A 17355-nucleotide genomic window follows, 5' to 3' on the forward strand; every position below is an offset into this window, starting at 1 on the left:
CCTCCTTCCTTGTCCCTAACACAGGTGAAGAAGTACCACCGCTTGAAAGAAGAAGCCAGCAAGAGAGCAGCTACCTTGGCCCAAGAGCTGGAGAAATTCAATAGAGACCAGAAAGCTGATCAAGACCGTCTGGATTTAGAAGAGCGGAAGAAAGTAGAGACAGAGGTGGGCAAGAATTACAAGATTAGGTATGATGGTACAGAGAATAGGAAAAGTTAGTTGATCATCCCCCCAAAATTCCAAAAATCTGAAAAAAATTTTGGTCCTAAGCATTTTGGATAAAGTATACTCAACCCCCTAGTGATGGTCTTAGCAATAATGACAATAGCTGAATAATATCTGTCAAGCACTTATTGCATCATTAAGTAGCCAAACTAGCTTATGAACCTGGGCAGTCTAACTCTAAAATATACATTGTTATCAAATATACAGTAGAATCTCTCTAAGTTGACTACCCAAGGAACTATAACAAACTGGTTAGCATATGGAGGTGGTCAACATAAGGAACTAGGTCTCCTGTACTGATATGTACATGTATTGCCTGTCTGGAATATTTAAAAGCATGTGGTAGACATTAGTATCAATACCTACCCTAGTCTATGAAGTAGAGAGTACCCACATTTTACAGATGAGAAGACGGGAGCTGAAAGGCATGTGAAACTTTTTTTTACCTTGGTTTGAACCTCCATGATTGATGAGAAAGATAGCCTGACTGGATAGAACACCTCTGAGAGGTTCTAGAGTCTCAGGAGGCACCTGTCAGGTAGCAAATTCAAACTGAACATCATCTGTGTCTGCTTTTTAGTAGATCTCTTGCATTAGTGACAGATTATCCAACACCACTGGGCTCTTGGATGAGTGGGCACACAGTGGGTGTAAGCCTGCACCTCATGATCTTAGAGTTAACTTGTGCAGCCCCTGGTGGGTTTCCCAGGCCAAGATCAAGATTTGTTTCCCAGGCCAAGATCAAACAAAAGCTGCGGGAGATTGAAGAAAATCAAAAGCGGATTGAAAAACTAGAGGAATACATCACCACTAGCAAGTATGTGGATCTGCAACCATTCCCCTTATGCTAGTCCTATTTTGTGACTCTGCCTGTCCTGCTGCTCATCAGGCCAGGCCCCCAGAGTCCCTCTCAGCCAGGAATATTTTCTCACTAGCCAGAGTGATGCATATGTTCCCTCACTTTGTAGGCAGTCCCTAGAGGAGCAGAAGAAGTTAGAGGGGGAGCTGACAGAGGAGGTGGAGATGGCCAAACGGCGTATTGATGAAATCAATAAGGAACTGAACCAGGTGATGGAGCAGCTAGGGGATGCCCGCATTGACCGCCAGGAAAGCAGCCGCCAGCAGCGTAAGGCAGAAATAATGGAAAGCATCAAGCGCCTTTACCCGGGTTCTGTGGTAAGAATGGAGAGTGAACTCATTTCCTGAGCATCTATTCCCACACTCACTGTCATGATTTTCCCAACAGCCCTGGGAGGACAGGTTTGCTAATCCCATTTTTATGGTTGGAGGAGCTGAGGCTTAGAGAGGTTAAATGACTTGCCCAAAGCAGCACAGCTTATAAATGGAAAAACTGCAATTTGAGCCCAACTTGTTCTGACTCTTAAGCTCACGTTCTTTGCCTTATACCAATAACATCTTTTTGTTGGGATTGTCTTGCTGTGTCTACTCCTCTGTGGGGAAACCAGTTGTACAGGGGAGGGGCTGTGGGGCTGGAATTACTCTCCCAAGAACTAGCTCTATGCAGTCTTCTATATGAGCTCCCTTGGCATGTATAAACCAGCCCATTATCTTTTAGGGACATCCTGGGCTTTATCAGATCTCTTAATCTCTTGGCCTCTATCTCAAAATCCTGAGTTCCCAGCCTCCCTGAATATTATCCCATCCCTGGGTTCAATTTAGTTTGATCCTACAAATATTCCCTATCATTCCTCTAAGCATTGCTAGGGAGGTAAGTATGAATTAGGCTTAGTCCCTGCCTCTGAAGAGCTTACCGTTTATCTGATAGTTCTTACTTAAGGAACCATGCTTGGTTGGGGGGGATGGGGAAAGGGAACTGGTAAAAGATTTATTTAGCCAGGTGCTTGTGAGAATTTGAGATAAGGTATATAAGGTAATTGGCATAACACCTGTGTGGCAGTGGTCTGTGAAATGATAAAAGTGAGGTTTAGAAGATGATTTGTGATTCAGACATGACTACCCAGAATCATTGTTTAGGATCCAGAATAGGCTTTTCTTCCATAGCATGCGGGCTGTCTGTGTTCTTTTATAAGATCGGAGAAAACCAAAAGGCTTTTCCTACTGTTGCACAATCAGCACAACACTTAACTTCTGACTCCAGACATGTTTTTTTTTTTTTTTCCTCACACCCAAGCAGTTCTCCAGCAGACACCAGCTCAGTGTCCTATAATGTGTGACTCAATTCTGACATTGTCTATCTAGAGATAGCATTAGATCCCACAGATTAAGGGCTCAATCCCACAAGATTGCCTCCATTCAGATGCCAATTAAAAGTCCCAAGTTGTGACCTGTGGTTCTGACTGTCTTGCTATAAATGGGTTCCCACAAACTCTCCTTTGGTTTGATTAATTTACTAGAGCAGCTCACAGGACTCAGGAAGCCATTTTACTTATGCCTACCGATTTATGCTAAAGGATATTACAGAGAGTGTAGATGAATAACCAGATGGAAGAGATGCATAGAGTGAGGTAAGGAAGGAGGGTTGTGAAGCTTTTGTGCCCTCTTCCAGGCATGCCACCCTCCAGGCATCTCCACATGTTTAGCTATCCAGTCCCAAATCCAATCCTTTGGGGCATTTTATGGAGGCTTTACTTTGTAGGCATTGGCCATTGTTAATCAACTCAAATTTTCAGTCCCTTTTCCTTCTTTCTGGTGACCAGCCTTCATTCTAAAACTACCTAGCCCCCACCCCCACCCCCAGACATTAGTCATCTCATTAATGTACAAAAGACTCTCTGGTCACTCTTGAGATTCCAAGGGTTTTAGGAGTTATGTTTTAAGAACTTTATCAAGGACCAAATTTATATTTCATAATATCATGGTCTACCCCAGTCTTTAAGCACAGATCCGTTCTATAAAAACAGTCATAAAAGTTGAAAGATACTGGCACATTAATAGAATCCAGCTCAGTTATAAATTAATAATTAGTTTATCATCACAACATATGAAAATGTCTCCCAGAGCCAGGCCACTAAGGTTTGCAGGCTTCCATTCAGTCTTGTTAGGTTGCAAAAACAGAAATAGTATCAGAAAACATATAGGTTCACCCCTTAGGCATCTGGTATAATTGAGCCTAAGAGACAATATCATCTCTTACTCTGAATCTCTTTTGAAGTGGTAGTATAATATTGGGTTTTCTTCAGTAACCCATTCATTTATTCCTTTATCCCCCTTCTCTTAACCCAAACTTTTCCACCTTTATAAGGGCATTAGGATTGGCCACTGTACTGGTTTAGACTGCAGGGAGCAATACTAGTTTAGCAAGTACCTCTTTGTCTGTCCATTCCCATTCAGACAGGGTAGAGTTACATAAGTGCAGAACTAGTGAGCTGTCCTGACCACTAGGCAATACAGTTCCATTCACTGTTCCTAGTAACAGATTCCAGTCTAACCCTCTTTCCATGCTGGGAATGGGGGTTCCTGAGCCAGCTCCCAAAAGCCTCATGCTTCAGTTTTCCCTTTCTATTTTACTCAGTATGGCCGCCTCATTGACCTCTGCCAGCCCACACAAAAGAAGTATCAGATTGCGGTAACCAAGGTTTTGGGCAAGAACATGGATGCCATTATTGTCGACTCAGAGAAGACAGGCCGGGACTGTATTCAGTATATCAAGGAACAGCGTGGGGAGCCCGAAACCTTCTTGCCTCTTGACTACCTGGAGGTAAGGCTTGTTGGGGATGGGATCAGGGAAGTGTTCAAGCAATCCTTTTCCTTGCCCTCCGTGTTCTGATACTGACTGAGTTTCTCTCCACAGGTGAAACCTACAGATGAGAAACTCCGGGAGCTGAAGGGGGCCAAGCTGGTGATTGATGTGATTCGCTATGAGCCACCTCACATCAAAAAGGCCCTGCAGTATGCATGTGGCAATGCCCTTGTCTGTGACAATGTGGAAGATGCCCGCCGCATTGCCTTTGGAGGCCACCAACGCCATAAGGTGTGGATTCCTTTGCCCAGGTTGGAGCTGAACAGGCCCAGTACTGGAGCCTCTCCTCTATTCACCTTTCCCCTCTCTCTTCTGCTATGTGTAGACAGTGGCACTAGACGGAACCCTGTTCCAGAAGTCAGGTGTGATCTCTGGTGGGGCCAGTGACCTGAAGGCCAAGGCACGGCGCTGGGATGAGAAAGCAGTAGATAAGTTGAAAGAGAAAAAGGAGCGCTTGACAGAGGAGCTGAAAGTAAGCCCTATGGCATTGCTGTTCCTAAGAGTGGAGGTCCTAAGCCCAAGTTGGCCATCTTACCACCAGGCCTTCTTTCTTTTTCCCTTTCAGGAGCAGATGAAGGCAAAACGGAAAGAAGCAGAGCTACGTCAAGTGCAGTCTCAGGCCCATGGACTGCAGATGCGGCTCAAGTACTCACAGAGTGACTTGGAACAGACCAAGACACGACATCTAGCCCTGAATCTGCAGGTGGGGCCTGGTATTCTTCCCTTTCTTCCAAAAACCTAAGCCATCTTCACATTCCCATCTTCACATTCCTGGCCTAGGTTTCTCTATTGGTGGGGAACTTACTCTTCTCCCTTCTCCTGCCTGCCTACTCCAGGGAACCAAGTACATAGCATAGTCACATAGCCAAGGTTTTAGATCTTGGCTGTGACATAGATATAACATTAGGCAAGTTACTTCACCTTGCACTATGAATTTTCTTATCTTTATCTATAAAATGGGAGTTAGAATAATACCTACTTCATAGAGCTGTTACAGAGATTGAATTGAGTAAGTTAACCTGTAAAGTACTTAGACTAGTGTTTAATAAATGTTAGGTGCTGTTATTAACATAATTTGTTCAATAAATATTTGAACTTTTGAAGGAGCTACAGGCATTTCAGTCCCTGTCAGTAGGGATACTGTTCTAGGTATATTAATATCTGTGTTTTGTTTATTTTTGAGTGCTTCCCCAAGCCATCTTGGAGGTGTTATATGTATGTATATCATTTAACCTTTTTCTAAACTCAAAAAGTCTGAATTGAATTCTAAAACATCTGGCCCAGGGATTGTAAATAAGGGATTATGGATCTATAACTAATGTTTGTTGTGTGCCCAGCCCTGTATATTGAAGGTAGCTAAACTGGAGGCCAGGGAAGAGACCATGTGATGGCTCTAGCAAGAGAATATGGAGACTTGACTAGGGTAGTGGTGCTAAGTCAGGTATTCTCAGTGTGTGTAGAGAACTAGCCCTTCCTGACCATGGGACAAGTGCAGTCAAGGTAGCTCTTTTCCTCTAAGGAGCCTAGTTTGTTTTGTTTTCTCAACACATTGCTTGTAGGAAAAGTCCAAGCTGGAGAGTGAGTTAGCCAACTTCGGGCCTCGCATTAATGATATCAAGAGGATTATCCAGAGCCGAGAGAGAGAAATGAAAGACTTGAAGGAGAAGATGAACCAGGTTGGTAGGGGTGAGCCATGCCAGCATATATGTCAGGGCAGGACTAGGGTTGGAAGCAGGACTCCGACTAAAAGAGCCTCTGCCTTTCTTGGCTTCTCCCTTCAGGTAGAAGATGAAGTATTTGAAGAGTTTTGTCGGGAGATCGGTGTGCGCAACATCCGGGAGTTTGAGGAAGAGAAGGTGAAACGGCAAAATGAAATCGCAAAAAAGCGGTAGGTTAAGTATTGATATAAGGGGCCGGGGTGCCATTGAATCTCCAGCCTGACATTCTTAGAAAGTAAAATGCCATCATAAGGCAGGGACCAACTATTAGAGCTCTGGAAGTTTATTGTAGGTAAGCCTTAAAGAACGAAGATATCAGGGGGACAGTGTGGCATAGGATAGGGCTAAGAGTGCTAGCTTTAAACTTGATCTTACCTGGATTAAAATCCCAGCTCCACACCTCATCATCTTGGGCAATAACTTCTACAAGCCCCAGTATATGTACACTGCTATAATGATAACATATTTCATAGCATTGTTGGGAGGATCAGATGAAATAATGTTTATAAACTATTTAGCATAATACTTAGCATGTGATAAGACCAATAAATATTAGCTTTTATTGGCATTATCCTGATGGGTGATTCAAGTAGGTAGGGAGATGGGGTTGGAGCAGTAAAGTTCTAGGTTGAAGGAATAGCCAGAACAAAACAAGCTTTTCCTTCCTTATACTTATGTTCATCACACTTTCCTTGAGCACTTTGCTAGGTTGTCCTGTGATAGGTAATGGTAGGTGATAAGGGAGATAGAGCAAGACCGATGACTGCAGCACAGTCTCTGCTGAAGGAGATCACCCCTTGGACACTGGGCCTCAACTGTTCATTTAGCCCTTGGCTCGTACAGTAAATATGTATTCATTGTTCTCTTACTCCAAGGCAGGCTCAAGATACATAGAATTGAATCAGACTGTTTCTTTCTGCAGGGAACTTAAGGGAAATAGGTAGAAGAACAATTTCAAGTGTGATTAAGGTAGATACAAAGTATAGAATAAGTTTTCATGGAACTGCAAATCAACAAGAGGAAAAATAAAAACAATGACAGTAAATAAGATAGAAAAATGGACAAAGGATGTAGATGACCTTTCATGGGAAGAGATGTTAGAATGGCTAATGACTGTAGGAATTGATATTTAATCTCTTAATCAGAGGACTACAAATTAAAACCATTCCAGAGGCCAGGCCTGGTGGCTCACTCCTGTAATCCTTGTACTCTGGGAAACCAAGGCGGGTGGAGCATTCTACCCAGTTAATGGCTCAGGAGTTCAAGGCTAGCCTTAGCAAGACAGAGACCCCCATCTCTAAAAAAAATAGCCAAGCATTGTAGTGTACACCTGTAGTCCCAACTACTCAGGAGGCTGAGGCCAGGAATTTGAGGTTGCTGTGAGCTATGATGCTATGGAACTCTACCCAGGGCAGAATGAGGCTCTTCAACAGCAACAACAACAAAAACATTCCAGGATAGGGCATATAAAGCCTATAATCCTGTCACTTTGGGAGGCCAAGGAGTTCAAGATCAGCCAGAGCAAAACCTCATATCTACAAAAAATAGAAAAATCAGGTGGATAGCATGTGCCTGTGGTCCCAGCTATTTGGGAGGCTGAGGCAGGAAGGTTTCTTAAGCCCAGGAATTTGAGGTTCCTGTGAGCTAGGATGATACTTCTGCACTCTATCCTGTGCAACAAACATGAGACCCTATCTCAACAAAACAAAAAGAAGACTGGGCACAGTGGCTCACACCGTAATCCTAATACTAGGAGGCTGAGGCAGGTGGATCACTTAATCTCAGGAGTTCAAGACCAGCCTGCTCAAGAGCAAGACCTTGTCTCTACTGAAAAATAGAAAAACTGAGGCAAGAGGATTGCTTAGCCAAGAGCAAGCAATGACATTGCTATGAGCTATGATGACACAGTAGAATGATAGAGTAAGAATGTCTCAGAAAAAAAAAGAAATTAGTGAAAATAAGTGTACATATGTCCTTTGTAGTATATGGGTATATGTACATACACACACACACATACCCTCTATGAGTATATATCCCAGAGAAAGTCCTTCCACAGGGTCACAAAGAGACACATTCAGGGTTATTCATCTTGGCATAATTTGCGGTAGTGAGATGTTGCTGGCAATGTAGATGGCTATCACTGGGAGAAGTATGAGTTGAATATACAGACTGGAATACTGTATAGCAGTTCAGAACAAGTGGATTTACAGGCAATAAAATGGGTAAATTATAAGCTTGGTATTGAATGACAGAAAAAATCAAATTTATAACAATGTTCATTTGTGTAAATCTGAAAACAATGGCTTTATAAAGATATGTTTTTTAAAGATGTGTGTGTGGGTGTCACTTTGGGGTACATGGTCATAGTAGGGAAGATAGTAAGAGTGGAAATTGGGATTGAAATAAAGGGGACTAGGGAGGAGTTTTGCACAGGCAGCAGTGCCAAGTGTGTTATGACTGTGGAATATGATTAACTCAGTTCTCTATCTGAAGTCCAGTGTCCTTTGTTGAGGAACCCAGCAAAGTGTAAAACAAACTAAACCTGCTCAGAAGCATCAGGAAAGGTTTTACAAAACAAGGAGTGATGAACTGGAGACCTGAAGAGTGAGGAGGATTTAGCCACCAGGCAGCAACAGAAGAAGGAAGTTCTAGGCAATGAGAACAGCATGCTTGGTGCTGTGACAGAGTATGCCTTGTTCTGGATACTAAGTAGTTTTGAATGTCTGGAGCATAAAAACAGCGGTGGGGATGATAAAGAGGTCAGCAGGGACCATATCACAGAGGCCTTTATGAGTCATACTTAGGAGATTAGATATAAAAGTGTATAACTCAAAATTAAAGACATAAATTTCATTTGGATTATAGTGACTAATAGGTTTAAGCTACTGGTGTGACATCTGGAAGCATCTGTCACCATATGGGGTTTGAAGGCAGTTAGAATTTGTCCCTGCCTAGCCTATTAGTGTCTGTGTATGTATGCTGGTTACATACTGAGTTTCTGAAGAGATAAGGAGGAAGACCATAGCAGTAACCCATTATTTTCTCAATGTTTTTGTATCAGCCAAGTTCTGGCCTTTAAGAGGTTCTAGAATCTTGGGGCCCACATTGGGAGCCCTTGGGCAATGACGAATTGCATGTCAACCAGTATTCTTGGCAATGATGATGATAACTAAAATTTATTGAATAGTTATTTTGTGCCAGATATCATTCTGAAGACTTCATATATATTAACTTATTAAACAATCTCCTAATAACTGAGGTAAGTCCTATTATTTCTACTTTTGCATATGAGGAAACTGAGGCCTGGAGAGTATAGGTAACTTGCCTGAGATCATACTACTAGTGAGTGTCAGAGTTGAGATACAAATTCTCTTAACCCACTATATTATATTGCAATGATGATGCACAGGAAAAAGCCTGAGTTTTATTGGTTTTTCTTGTTTGTTTGTTTTTAGACAGAGTCTCACTTTGTTGCCCTTGGTAGAGTGCCATGGCATCCTAGCTCACAGCAACCTCAGACCCTTAGGCTCAAGTGATTCTCTTGCCTCAGACCCCCAAGTAGCTGTTAATACAGGCGCCCACCACAATGCCCAGCTGTTTTTAGAGACAGGGTCTTACTCTTGCTCAGGCTGGTCTCGATCCTCTGAGCTCAGGGCAGTCCAGCCATCTTGGCCTCCCAGAATGCTAGGATTACAGGCATGAGCCACCGTGCCTGCCCCGAGTTTTATTGTTAAATCTGGGTTCCAGTCTCACAAGGGCCAGTTGTTAGCTGTGTGGCCTCAGGCCAAATCTTTTACCTCTTGGCCTAAATTTCCTCATTTGTAAAATTAGGATAATAATAACTGCTTAGGGAGCTGTTGATTAAAGGATTAGAGATAATATCTGAATATATGTAGAAGTTTAATGAGTAAGAATTACAATAACTGGTAGATTCTAGGAACTTGGCAGGCCATAGGAGTCTCTAGTATTTAAAGGGAGATAACTAGAGTTTGGCCTAATCTCCCATCTTGTGCCATGTCCATAGGGCCAGGCTAAGGAACTTTATTCTCTAACTTCAGGGGACAGTTTTATGTGCATGTAGGGAGACGAGCCAAGTATTGACTGAAATTCAGCAGTAATTCTGGGTCCCTGAGCCCTGAACCTACCTAGTTTTTCTTCCACAGTTTGGAGTTTGAGAATCAAAAGACTCGCTTGGGCATCCAGTTGGATTTTGAAAAGAATCAACTGAAGGAGGACCAGGATAAAGTACACATGTGGGAGCAGACTGTTAAAAAGGATGAAAATGAAATAGAAAAGCTCAAGAAGGTAAGGAAGGAAGGAATAAAAAGACCCCAAACTGGTAGGAAAATTGAAAGAAATGACAGAAGGATAATGTCCATAATTTATTAGTCTCTCATCAAAATAAGAAAAACACCAAAAATGAGTAAGTGGCACAAACAGTTCAAGAAGAGATTCAAGTAGGCTATAAACACACACAAATAATTTAGCCTTACTAAAAATCAAATAAATGCAAATTAAATAATAATCAAATTTGTTTCCTATCACATTACCCCAGAATTAAAAAAGGAAAAATGGACAATGCTTAATGTCAGCCATGGTGCAAGAGACCAGTGTTCTTATGCAATGTGGCACCGTCCATTAAGAAGCTTTGGAATGGGCTTGGCACCTGTGACTCAAGTGGCTAAGGCACCAACCACATACACCTGAGCTGGTGGGTTCGAATCCAGCCCAGGCCTGCCAAACAACAATGACAGCCGCAACCAAAAAATAGCTGAGTGTTGTGGTGGGCGACTGTCATCCCAGCTACTTGGGAGGTGGGAGGCAGGAGACTCACTTGAGCCAGGGAGTTGGAGGTTGCTGTGAGCTGTGATGCCACAGCACTCTACCCAGGGGCCTGTCTCAAAAAAAAAAAAAAAAAAAAAAAACCTTTGGAATGCATTTATACCCTTTAAATCAGTACTATCTAAAGGAGTACTAGGAGATAATCTAAAATGCTAGCAAAGCTCTGTGCAAACACATTGATGTTTATTATAAGTATTATTTATAGTTCCAAATTGGAAGCTACCCAGTGTCCCTTGGAAAGAAAGTAGGATAGTTTAGTGGTCTTCAAATTATAGTGATGCATAGACTGCTTTTTAAAGGAAAAGTGTTCCCTAAGATTGCCAGTGTTAGCTTAAATCCTTAATGTTATTTAAATATAAAAAACATAGATACTTAACCAAAAGAAAAGACAAACTTTCAAATTAAATACTAAAAAAAAAAAAATGAGTAAAATTTAGATTACCCACATAAATTCAGAGCAATAGATGATGATGTTTTGGTGAAACCTAGTTACTTCATAGTGTGTGACAATACTATTGATTGCTCCAGCTCAGTTCTTTTAAATTCAGTATGTCTGGGCTACCATGTATTATGTGATCACTTATATTTTCTCCCACTACTTCTTCCTTTTTTTTTTTTAACACAAGTATCTCACTTCGTAGCCCTTGGTAGAGTGCCATGGTGTCACAGCTCACAGAAACCTCAATCTTGGGTTTAAGCAATGCTCTTACCTAAGCCTCCCAAGTGGCCAGGACTATAGGCGCCCACCACAATGCCCAGCTATTTTTAGAGACGAGGTCTTGCTCTGGCTCAGGCTGGTCTCAAACCTGTGAGCTCAGGCAGTCCACCTGCCTCGGCCTCCCAGAATGCTAGGATTACAGGCGTAAGCCACTGCCTCAGCCCCACTCATTCATTTTAAGTTACTATGAAAACCTTTGTTCCTTACAGAATCCCCTCCAGAGATGATTTGGTTTTCTCTTGGTTTGAACATATCATTTGACTTTTATGTCTATGTTTGTTGCTCATTTGTATGTTTTCTTTAACCTCTTATAATTAAGGTAGCCCTCTTTGGTGTCACTGGAATCTTAAATGCAATTGCAAATTAAGCAGTAAAATCCTGCCAGAACTAGGTACACATTTAGATGATCCAGGATAATCTATTTATGTGACTTTTTATTTTGAAATAATTTTCATCTTTGCAGAAATTTGTAAGAATAGTACAAAGAACTCCATTCTTTGTACTATCTGTCCATTACCAGGTTTCATCAGTCATCACCATGTTGCCACATTCCCTTTTAGATCTCTCTATGTAATATGCTTATTATTTTTATGAGCCATTTAAAAGTAAGTTATAGATATGTCCCCTTTATGCGAATTTTTAAGATCAAAAGGAAGACAAAAGTCTCCTTTAAAAAACAATCAGAACATTAATTAGGATAAAGCATCACACACAAAAAAATCAGAATATTATAAGTAAAGCTACAAATCCTTTTGGCTGACCACTCTTTAATCCTAGTTCCCTTCCTTCCAAGAGGTAATCCCAGGTGAGTATATATTCTTCCAGACCTTTTAGGGATTTACTTAAATACTTGCACATTCATATCTGTGTGTTCATAGAAAGTACATAGTATTGTTGTATGAATTTTTAAAAAAATTAAATGTTAGACTGCACATGACAAAAGTTTTGATGTGGAAAAAATGCTCAAATATAACATTAAGTCAGAAGAGTTTTAATTAACAGTTTAGTCTCAACTATGCAAAGCTGTCTGTAAATAATGTCTATAAAAAATGTTAATTGGTTCTTTCTAGCTGGTGGGATTATGAGTGATATTTTTTCCCCTGCTTTATGTTTTCTCTATACTTTTAACTTTAGCAGGTAACTTATATAACAGGGATATGTGAGTGACAGCAAACAAATAATTTAGAAAAAGATAAAAGGAGGCTAAGGGTGATGGAAATGAGAAAGCAAAGCTCATTGATGAGTGGCTCCAGCAAACTGCCTGATGGGCAAGGTAATAGAAGCAGGAAAAGGTCCCAAGGTGAGATGGGAAAAACCTTCACCTCTTGTCCTGTTCCCCTGCTGGAACTAGGAAGAACAAAGACACATGAAGATCATAGATGAGACAATGGCCCAGCTACAGGACCTGAAGAATCAGCACCTGGCCAAGAAGTCGGAAGTGAATGACAAGAATCACGAGATGGAAGAAATTCGTAAGAAACTAGGGGGTGCCAACAAGTGAGTGGATTCAGGCCTGGGGTGGGAGGAAGTAGGTACAGTAGTCAGACTTCCAAATTTGGGTCTCACGTAGCTCCCTGGACCTTTTTTAGGGAAATGACCCATTTACAGAAGGAGGTGACAGCCATTGAGACCAAGCTTGAACAGAAGCGCAGTGACCGCCACAACTTGCTACAAGCTTGCAAAATGCAAGATATCAAGTTGCCACTATCAAAAGGCACCATGGATGATATTAGTCAGGAAGAGGTCAGTATATGGCTGGTGGTGGGAGTGGGCTATGAACAGCATTAACTAGGGATAGAGAGTAAAAGTGGCCAGGAAGCACACTGAGAAAGAAAAGGATGGTGGCTAACAGTGAAGGGATGTAAAAAGGGATGCAGGAGAGATGAGGGAAGGTGAAGTGGTGAAGGCAGGTGAAGTGAAAGTGATAATAGCCTTGGCATGAAGATGTTGAATTGGGAGTAGAGCTGCATCCCAGTGGATGGTGAGAGTTGAGCCTGGAGAGGATGAAGTAATTCATTAACCTTAGGAACTTGAGCTCTGTTAGATTCAGCAGGTGATGGATACTGGTAGGAGTGGGAATTGAGGGACATTAGCCAAGAACAAAGGAAGACAGGTAGTTGACGGACCTGTGGATGATAGCTTAGCTGCAGTGAGGGAGGTTGGCCAGGAGACAATTGGGTAAGGGACATTAGTGATGCAGAGGTGAAAAAACTTAATTTTAGAAAAGGAAGGGACTCTAGCCAATAGAGAAGCCAAGACATTTTATCTTTGGAAGTGAAGATTGTAACAAGGGGGTGGGGAACATTAACTGAGAGGAGTTTTGCGAATATCTTATCTTAGACCTGGTCAAGTATCTCAGTCCCATATGTCTTTCACCTTTCTCTCCCTTTAATTCAGTGAAGTGTTTTGAGCACCAAAAATGTTCTGGGCATCTTGGTAACATGTGGCATAATAACACCTAATCCTAACAACAGCCCTGCCAAGCAGGTGTTGTCTCTACATTACAGGGGAAGAAAGTCAGGACCTGAGAATATGACTTGCCCAGGATCATCTTGTTAAATGGTAGAGCCCAATTTTGAACTCAGGTCATTCTGCTTACAAAGCCTCTGTTCCTTTTTCCACAGTGCTTTCTAGCAATGTGCTGTCTCAAAGATTAAAGATTGCGAAGTAGTCCTCAGCCTTTCTCTAGAGGGACACTCTCATGGCCAGTTTGCTGTATTTGACTTTCCCTTTCTCTATTTCAGGGTAGCTCCCAAGGGGAGGATTCAGTGAGTGGTTCCCAGAGAATTTCCAGTATCTATGCACGAGAGGCCCTCATTGAGATTGATTATGGTGACCTGTGTGAGGATCTAAAGGTAAGGCTTAACAATGGGGGTGGGCCATCTTCCCAGCTGTCCAAAGCAAGGGTCAACCCATGTCGAGGGTCTAATGGATACCATGCTGGAAAGAGGCAGCTGGCAAGGGCGGGAGTATTAAGTTGTGAGCAGTATTCCCCTCATACTTAAACATATGCACGTTTCCCACCCTGGACAACCAGTTGCTCCTGACCATGCCTGTTGTCAGTCTTCCCTTTCATGTATATATATGGCTAAGCCCAGATACACAGAACAGGCTCCTATACAGTGAACAGATTGGCCTAAAGTCCTCCTCAGGACTCTTTCTTTCTCACTTGGCATTTTCTCCTGGGTGTGCTTCACTCCTTGACTTCAGCTGCTATCTCTGTGCTGGGTCCTGCAGGTACCTGAAACCCCAGCCTTGCTCCCTAAATCTGAGCTTCATCCTTGTCCCTTCCCCAAGCCTTATTTATTCTACCTCCTAAATATCTGTTGAATTCTTTTTTCTATTTCCACTGTCTCTATCACGTATAGACACAGGAGTCTCTTAAATAATGTCTGGTGCTCTCCAAACCATACTTCATCATTATATCCAGGAGGATTTGATTTTTTAAGTTACAGAAATTTGCAAACATATGGAAATAAAGAGAATGATAATAATGAACCTGAGGAAGCTATCACCCAACTTCAACAGTTAGCAACATATGACCAATCTTGTTTCCTCCACCACCACTATTAGACTATATTAAAGCAAATCCTAGACATTATTTCATCTATAATTGCCTTAGCATGTATCTCTGAGTATGAAAACTCTTTTAAAAAGGAATAACCATAGTATCATACCAGGAAAGATTTAATAATAACTACATAATACTGTCTAATATTCACTAAATGTTTAGATTTTCATGAAAGTCCTAAATTTTTACTATTTTTTGCAGTTCATGTGTTTTAAATCAATATTCAAGTAAGGTCCATATATTAAAATTATTCTCTGCTAGTCTATAACATTTTCCTGTCCTTTTTTATTTTATTTCCTATCCTTTTTATTTTTTTTTCTTCTTATTTATTTACAGAAGAAACTAGGTCATTGGTACTATGGAATTTTCTACCTTCCACATTTGGGCTTGGCTGATTGTGTCCCCATGATGTTACTTAAAATGTTCTTCCATCTCCTGTATTTCTTATAAACTGATAAGTAAATCAATCAGTTTAATGTTGGATTCAGGTTCTTTTTGGGGGAGGGAGTGGCAAGTATATATCATAGGTAGTACTGTGTACTTCTGAACTTCTTCCTTTTGTATCACATCAATGGACACCTGGTGTTAGTTCTTTGTCTCTTCTCTCTCTGTAATGTTAAAAGTGATCAATGTTCAACATTTGCGATGTTACCTATGAAACATTCTTGCCAAAACTCAAAGGTATGGATCTGACCAAACTTACATGAAAGCATAGCAATGCAATTAGCTAAATCCAGACTGGGAAACTCTAAAGGACAAAAGACCTGATTTATTGTCCATAAGTAAATGGGGAGAAAATAATAAAGAGGTAGGAGGAAGTGTTTCAGACCACAAAATAAATCAATCAAACAAAATGTGTGGATCTCACTTGAATCCATCACAAAGAAGGATAGGGAGAGGGACCTTAATAGAGTAAATGAGACTTAAGAGACATATCAGCCAGTTGCAATGTATATACCTTATTTGAAAACTATTTGTAAAAAAATTCATAAAACAGAGCAATTTGAATACTGATTAGATATTTTATGATGTTAGAGAACTGCTGTTAATATTTTTAGATGTGATGATATCGTGGGGTTTTTTTTAAGTCCTTCTCTTTTATAGAAGTGGGTCTTAATGAAAGAGCCGGTATTTTGTCCCTTCAGGGGACATTTGACAATGTCTAGAGACATTCTCATCATGCCCATTTATCACAGCTAGAGTTTGGGGTGTTATTGTCTGCATCAGTGGGTAGACACCAGGAATGTTGCTAAATATCCTGTGGTTCATGGGACAACTCCCACAGCAATGAATCATCCAACCCCAAATGCCAGCAGTGCTGAGATTTAGAGACCCTACATACTGAAGTATTTATGAAAAAAACCTTTGGTCAGACTAAGTAGAAACAGAAAAGTAAAATCCTAGCAACCTCAATCAGAAATGATAAAGGGGAAATAACAACAGATGCCACAGAGATCCAAGAGATTATCTCTGAATACTATAGGAAACTCTATGCCCAGAAATTTGATAATGTGGAAGAAATGGATCAATACCTGGAATCATATCCTCTTCTTAGACTTAATCAAGAAGAAATAAATCTCTTGAACAGACCAATTTCAAGCACTGAGATCAAAGAAATAATAAAAAAATCTCCCAACAAAAAAATGCCCTGGTACAGATGACTTCACACCAGAATTCTATCAAACCTTCAAAGAAGAGCTTATAACCCATATAACAGAAACTATTTCCAAAAATTGAGAAAAAAGGAATCTTCCCCAACACATTTCTATGAAGCAAACGTCACCCTGATACCAAAACCAGGAAAAGACCCAACCAAAGAACTTCAGACCAATTTCACTAATGAATATGGATGCAAAAATTATCAATAAAATCCTAGCCAATAGATTACAGCTACACATTAAAAAAATCATTCATCATGATCAAGTAGGTTTCATCCCAGGGATGCAAAGCTGGTTTAAAATACACAAGTCTATAAACGTAATCCACCTTATTAACAGAAGCAAAAACAAAGATGATATGATCCTCTCAATAAATCAAAGCAGAAAAAGCTTTGATAAATTTCAACATACTTTCCTAATTAGAACTCTGAAGAATATAAGCATTGGTGGCACATTTCTCACACTGATCAAGGCCATCTATGACAAACCCACAGCTAATATTTTACTGAATGGAGTAAAACTGAAAGCTTTTCCACTCATAACTGGAACAAGACATGGTTGTCCTCTATCACCACTGCTATTCAGCATAGTGCTGGAAGTTCTAGCCAGTACAGTCAGGCAAGAGAAGGTAGGTAATAAAAGGCATTCACATGGGGGTGGAAGAAGTTAAACTCTCTTTGCCAGTGATATGATCTTGTACTTAGAGAATCATAAAGACTCAACCACAAGACTCCTGGAAGTGATCAAAAAATACAGTAATGTCTCAGGATGTAAAATCAGTGTCCACAAATAAGTGATGAAGGACCTCTATAAAGAATACTATAAAACCCTAAGAAAAGAAATAGCAGGAGATATATATTTTTTGAGTCAAAGTCTCAAACTTCTGCCCTGAGTAGAATGCT

The 17355-nt window shown here is 40.9% G+C and overlaps 1 protein-coding gene across 1 annotated transcript in view; it reads left to right on the top strand.

Annotated features, from left to right (window-relative positions):
* The window catches only part of SMC1A (structural maintenance of chromosomes 1A), a 47281-nt gene that overhangs the window by 12142 nt on the left and 17784 nt on the right, over nucleotides 1-17355 (top strand). Inside the window, exons 8-20 of the mRNA XM_003803219.3 lie at nucleotides 25-165; nucleotides 960-1042; nucleotides 1194-1401; nucleotides 3719-3904; nucleotides 3998-4177; nucleotides 4272-4418; nucleotides 4512-4649; nucleotides 5506-5622; nucleotides 5728-5834; nucleotides 9828-9969; nucleotides 12576-12721; nucleotides 12814-12967; nucleotides 13969-14079. Of these exons, the coding sequence (XP_003803267.1) occupies nucleotides 25-165; nucleotides 960-1042; nucleotides 1194-1401; nucleotides 3719-3904; nucleotides 3998-4177; nucleotides 4272-4418; nucleotides 4512-4649; nucleotides 5506-5622; nucleotides 5728-5834; nucleotides 9828-9969; nucleotides 12576-12721; nucleotides 12814-12967; nucleotides 13969-14079 (1860 nt within the window). The remainder of the gene's footprint in view (nucleotides 1-24; nucleotides 166-959; nucleotides 1043-1193; nucleotides 1402-3718; nucleotides 3905-3997; nucleotides 4178-4271; nucleotides 4419-4511; nucleotides 4650-5505; nucleotides 5623-5727; nucleotides 5835-9827; nucleotides 9970-12575; nucleotides 12722-12813; nucleotides 12968-13968; nucleotides 14080-17355) is intronic.

This window comes from Otolemur garnettii, unplaced genomic scaffold, assembly GCF_000181295.1.
Source record: "Otolemur garnettii isolate 467f Iridium unplaced genomic scaffold, OtoGar3 scaffold00286, whole genome shotgun sequence".
NCBI lineage: Eukaryota > Metazoa > Chordata > Mammalia > Primates > Galagidae > Otolemur > Otolemur garnettii.